Source organism: Morone saxatilis, unplaced genomic scaffold, assembly GCF_004916995.1.
Source record: "Morone saxatilis isolate NCDOM2014 unplaced genomic scaffold, NCSU_SB_2.0 Contig14, whole genome shotgun sequence".
NCBI classification, from domain to species: domain Eukaryota; kingdom Metazoa; phylum Chordata; class Actinopteri; family Moronidae; genus Morone; species Morone saxatilis.
The window spans coordinates 22,874,894-22,880,951 of NW_023339696.1; the positions used below are offsets into that span (position 1 = coordinate 22,874,894).

At 39.1% G+C, this 6,058-nt stretch overlaps 1 protein-coding gene across 1 annotated transcript in view; it reads right to left on the minus strand.

The window, feature by feature from the left end:
- Positions 1-106: 106 nt before the first annotated feature.
- fus (FUS RNA binding protein) overlaps positions 107-6,058 on the minus strand; it is a gene marked incomplete at its 5' end in the record, with an annotated part of 12,935 nt that continues 6,983 nt past the window's right edge. Inside the window, 5 exon segments of the mRNA XM_035654293.1 lie at positions 107-265; positions 463-592; positions 910-1,019; positions 1,509-1,544; positions 4,476-4,510. Coding sequence (XP_035510186.1) covers positions 144-265; positions 463-592; positions 910-1,019; positions 1,509-1,544; positions 4,476-4,510 — 433 coding nt within the window.

The window sequence follows — 6,058 nt, forward strand, 5'->3', positions numbered from 1 at the left end:
ATTGGAAATAGCAGTAAGAGAACACTTGTATCCCAGATTCAGCTGGAATGGATCTTGTGGTGAGATGATTTTATAAACTGCTGTTTCCGAATGTCGGAAGGAGACAGGAAACAACTCGTACTGCTATTACAAAATGCGAACCTTCAAAAGCTCAAGAACAGCTCACCTCCTCGTCCTCGACCTCCCCTCATCCCACCTCGGCCTCCAAAGTCAGCTCTGCGGGTTGCAAAAGACACCTTGATAGGATTTCCATTGAAGTCTTTACCTTCCGGGGAAAAACAGGAGTGAAAGGTTGTAAGAAGCTGAACTGAGGCAAGAAATAAAACAGCTGAGAAATAAGACCAAACACAGAGTTTAGGACCTTGTTTTAAATGTAATGCTGCCCTGTCGGACTTTCTGAAGCTATCAGGGAGCTAACATTAAAAGCTATCAGCCAAAGCTTGATGGGGATCGACAACTCACCATCAAACCAGTCGATGGCGGCCTTAGCTGAGGGGGGGTCATCGAAGGAAACTGTGGCCTCCCCCTTTAGCTTCCCCGTCTCTCTGTCTGTGTACAGGTTGATCATGGGGAGGCCGGTCTTCTTGTTGACCTGAGAGGAAGGACAGACAGACGCAGATTTTAAAGACGCATACAATTAATGATCCAGCAGCAAAAATGTGTAAAATACGGGCAGATATTTGTGAATAAAATCTGAATGTTAGACTTTTCCCACTTTTCTGGATGTTTGTTTTAAAGTTTATCTGAATATTTGAAGACCTGAATTGAAAATAAACAGTTTGTGATTTTTAAATGAAGAAAGAATTTGATCCCAGGACCATTTCTGCTACCGAAGGCCAACCATGTCCCACTCTACAGTCTGTTAACCACACACGTTAATAAATTAATACACTTCAATAAATGACTTACCTTAATGATCCCGATCTGCTTGAAAAAGTCTGCCACTGATTCCACAGTGTAGTCGTCTCCCAGGCCTTGCACGAAGATGGTGTTATTATCAGAGTTATCCTGGTCTTGCACTGTAACAGGAGGAGAAGTTAGACTCATATTCTGACCTACAATTACTGACTAGCACTAAAACAAAGCATTGCTTTCTTGCTATTAAAACAGAACATCTGAAATATTATGCCCTACAACAATATTTACACATCCAGACAAAGCAACGTGATCATCTTATCTCTGCTTTTAGTTACCCGTTTGATTTCCACTAAATCCTTCAGGGGAATTAGCTGCTAAAGGCTCCACTTTCTCCACCAGCAGCTAGTATCTGACTAGCCAGAGCAGTGGTTCCCAACCTGGGGGTCAGGACCCCTCTAGGGGCTCGTCAAAGCTTCTTAATTTTAATTTTTGCACTTGCTGAGAGGTGTAAAAGCTCTAATAGTGTATAGATTTTAATTATTGTACCTGCCGTGGGTCTGGAAGGTTATTTTATTAAGTTTCAGCATTTGTTTGTACATTTTTATTTTTATTTCTTATATAATGTTTGAATAAAACAATACAAAACTTACTGAAGCCGGGTCCTCCATGTCCCGGGTCTCTTGGTCCTTGAGAAGGCAAAAAAGAAACAAACAGAAATTAGTTGTGGAAAAGAATAAATGAAAACCCAACACACATAAACACCAAATCTGTATATTAAATGTTATTTTATCTCCTTGTTCCAACCAGCTTCTGTCACTCAGTATGTACACGTACTTTCTAAAGGTGCTTAACTTTAGACGCATTTTCACCATGTTGTCTTCCAACCGTGTTACTCTTTCATCACCTCTTTCATCACCTCTTTCATCACACCATTTGTAGGCAGAGGACAATAAGTATCTGACATTATCTTTAAGCCCCACGAACAAGCGTACGAAACAAGCTTGCCCACATTCTTGCCTGCCTTCGAGTAGATTTTGTGCATCGGAGTATCACAATAACTCCTCTCACACAGCTTCACAGTTTCATGGGTTTTGGTTATTAATTCTATGACACTTGCAGAGTCAATGCATTTGTGTTGATGCATTTTTCTTCCTTTCACACAAACTTTACCAACTCTTCCAACACCGTGCAACACGATCCCCCTTTTTTAAAAGCATTTACACCTTCAACTCACATGGTAACCCCTGTCATTTATCCACTCCTTTGTCTACTTTGGTTTTGCACACAGCTTTAACAAAGGATTCTTGTAAATTGTCCCAACGTATATCTTGGAAATAAGAACACCATGTTTGTCATTCTGAGAGCGTTTTGTTATTCGGTAGTAACGGTTAGCGACACTTCACCCATTTATAAAAACCACCTTCAATTGAAGTTTCCAGAGAGGTGAACTGAAACACCTGAGGCATGTTGTGGTTCGTTAGGTCCCGTCAGCTGAAGATGACCTGCACACTGTGACATTAGCAGCTGGATTTACCAGAGTTTCTGGAACTGGATTTAAAAAAAGTCCCTTCTTTAAAACACAAGTTTCATTGTCTTTGGAAGCCAAAAAACCTTTGGCATCAGCACGACATTTGAACCACTTAGATAATAAAACTGGTGTGACTGTGCAAACAGGCAAATCATTTTTCAGCACAGAGGTTATTGTTGTTCTTCTGTCGCTCTGTGAACTGACCAGATGACGCTATTCTTGGAAACAGCTGGCAGTGATACCTGTTCCATGACGCTGCCATCTCACCCCACTGATATGCACAGGTATCAGCGTGAAAGGTTAAACTCTACATTTCAACTCAGATCTCAAGTCTCAATTCCACATGGGACCGAGAGTTTGGTAAATTCATTTCATGTACTATAAGTGACATTAATGAATGTGTCTGTATTTTTAGAGTTTATCTGTAAATCTATAGACTTTTCATTATAATGGCACCTTCACCCATAAGTTGAACAACTGGTTTACACTGAAACTACAAACTCTGCTGCTGTAAAGGGTTTGTATCGTTGATATTTTGTGACGTTTGTTATTATTTAAGGTAAAATATCACCTGAAGTAATAATCAGAGTCTCTCCGGGGGTCCTAGAGACAGTGGAAAGCAGCCTACCCACTGGTCTGGGAACTGCTCCGCTCAGGACCACAAAGCTGTACAGAGTGGCGAACCTTTAGATCTGCACTGTGCAGGACTTTTACAACAGAAGATCCACCACCTCAGTAAGACTATTCCAGCTGCTACACAACTCATCTGTAGCCACAAGCCCAACACAGAGAGACACTCGTCTCCCTCCAACCATCAGGACGGTGAACTCTGACCTCTGTGACCTCTGACTCGTACAGCACATTGTCTTCTGGGAATCGTTGATCATTTGCACTGTGACATACTGCGTGTAGAGTTTAATGTTTTATACTCAAACCACCTACAGACCAGGTGAATATACACACATTTAATACTCAAACATATATTTATATTGTGTTATGTTAGAATTTTTACCTTTTTGATTTAATATTTTCATCCATGATTATAGTAATTATTTTACTACATATTTATATTGTTTGTTTATGTAACAAATAAAACTTTTGAATCCTTGAATGATGCAGATTATAATAGTAACTGCAGGGCTTTTGTTTGCAGCACTGGAGCCACTTAAAAACAACAATTACAATTTAATTACGGTAATAAAACATCTATATAATTATACATAAATTCTAATTACATAATTAATATTGAAAATTACATCGACATCGTAAGTAAAACCTACATAATACACTGCCAAATATTTTTTAGTTACCACCTTAAACATGACTCAGTAATGTCAACACTGGTGCTTAAGAGTAAACCTCCAGCTGCAAACATCAGCTGTAAACCTATAACATACAATCATACTCATTAAGGTGGTAAACACACATTGCACGTGGTTCACTCGTACAAAGGAGGGAGTTGCGTGATTAAGCTCTAATACCGGCTGGTGTATTGTTCCAACTGGACTACCACACTGAAATCACACGCTATTTACAGTACAATGTGAACCGGATCAGGTTACAGATACCTAATAAAATTCACAGTTGTGCAATCAAACCAGTTTTTACTATTTAACTGATCTGTGAACAGCCGGACCGAAACTTGCTGTCTGGGTCCATTCATGAGACCCACAACTTGGATCTGGTTTGCAAAGTCTGCGTCGTACCGTACTTTTCTTATCTCATTTCTTTTGTTTTTCCATCTAAGCCATCAAACACTGCGAGGTTTATGACTCTTACGTGACTGGACAAAAGCTCTGAACTCCCATCCATCAAATTCCAACACCAAAGCTCCAAGAAGACGGAGCAGCTGAAGCCATAATGTGCTGTATAACTCCCTCTGCTGGACATTTACAAACACTGAGTACCTGAGAGTTGTATCCATTCAGATAACATTAAAGCACACTGTTCTTACCTGTGCATAGCACAATCACACACTTTAATGATGACCCGCTTCATGCTTTAAGTCTACTGATCTTCCCTCCGTTTAGCTTTGACTCTTCAAACTCAAACCTTTAGTTTTTTTTGTTGTTTTTTTTTTGTCACTTACCACCAAACTTATTGAATCCTCCACGATCGCCAATTCTGATGAGGAGGAAGAGAGAAACGACACCTGCATGAAGGCTGGTGCTGCAGCTATTTTCTCTCAATGGGTTGTGGGTTAACCTTCACTCTTTCACAACAGTCTCTCATTAAACCCACCCCTCTTTCATTTCGGGCACTCATCCTACTGAAACCCCTACGTAATCTTTAGGTCAACTCTTCTGAATGTACTCGAAGGACAAGAGGCCAGTTTAAAGACCTTGTATTATATGTTCAGAAGCAGCTGTAATTTGCATTTTATTTTTACCTTTAAGTCTATTAAGTGACTTGATGCACCCATTTTCTTTCATCAAATCACTTCTGTTGTGTCAATTAACACAACCCAAACATTAACACATTGATTCCCTGGATGGATGTTTTTTTAGGTCTCAGGACAAACCTTTACTCTTTACACAAATTGCAGCAAATCCAAATTTTCTTTGAGCTTTTTCTCATGTCTCTCAAATGATAAAAAGCAGTTAAATCGTTTCTCTAACTTTACCGAGACTAGTTAACTGTTTGTAGACTTCCCAACTGATGGCTTTAAGAGCAAAAAGCCAGCCTGGAGAGAAGGGTAAAGCCTAAGGAGAAGATCACAAGATTGATTAAAAGCAGAGTATGAAACAGTGATCGCTGTAAGGGCTGGTGGAAGGTGGAGTAACAGGTGAGAAAGGCAGCGATGGATTCTATTGTGCGTGTGTGTTAGTGCGGGAGATCAGTGCCAAAGTTTACGTCACGTTTACCTCGTGGAGGAGGTAAAAAACAACAACACCATATTGCTTCAGACTTTTACGGTTTGTAGGAGCTGTAACTGTCCAAGTAGCAGTTTTTATTTACACACAACTTTCTAACTAACTTTAGAGTTACAGTTTGTGCTTCATTATACCAAGATAGCAAGTATAAGCCACTTTTTTTTATTTACATATATATGTTAAATATTGAACCAAGATAACTGATAAACCACTTTAACTCTTCAATACATAAAAGATAAAAATATACAATCATTTAACAGTGATTTTGTGACAGATTTGAGGGATTGAGTTCTGAATATCGTAATGGTGGGGGAAGGAGACTCTATTATTGTCCATAATGGATGAGAGAACATACAGTGAAATGGTAAACTGATTTGTCTGTGACTTCATCACCAACATCATGAGGTTACAATGAAGTACATGAGATATTGTAACCTCGATAAGAAAACAAAAAAACATCAACTTACCAGTTTCTTCTTCATAGTTTTACTCATTCAGTGATCGTGTTGTAAAATCTCTCTTTTCTGTTCTGTATAATTTATTTGGTTTGCCCCATAATCCATTTCTCTGTATTTATCTTTTTCTTAAAGCAGCAACAAGAATTTTCATTTAGTGTTGATTGTGGGGCCCCCTGTGGACAAAGGCAGTAGTGCTTCCACCACCTTGTTTCATTGATTTCAGGGGGAATCCGACACGATGAAAACATTAAGAATAACTACAAAGAAATAGCTTCTCACTGATGGTCTGAGTTGATGTAAGTTAACATAAATTAAAACTGTTTCATAACCTCCTTGTAGTT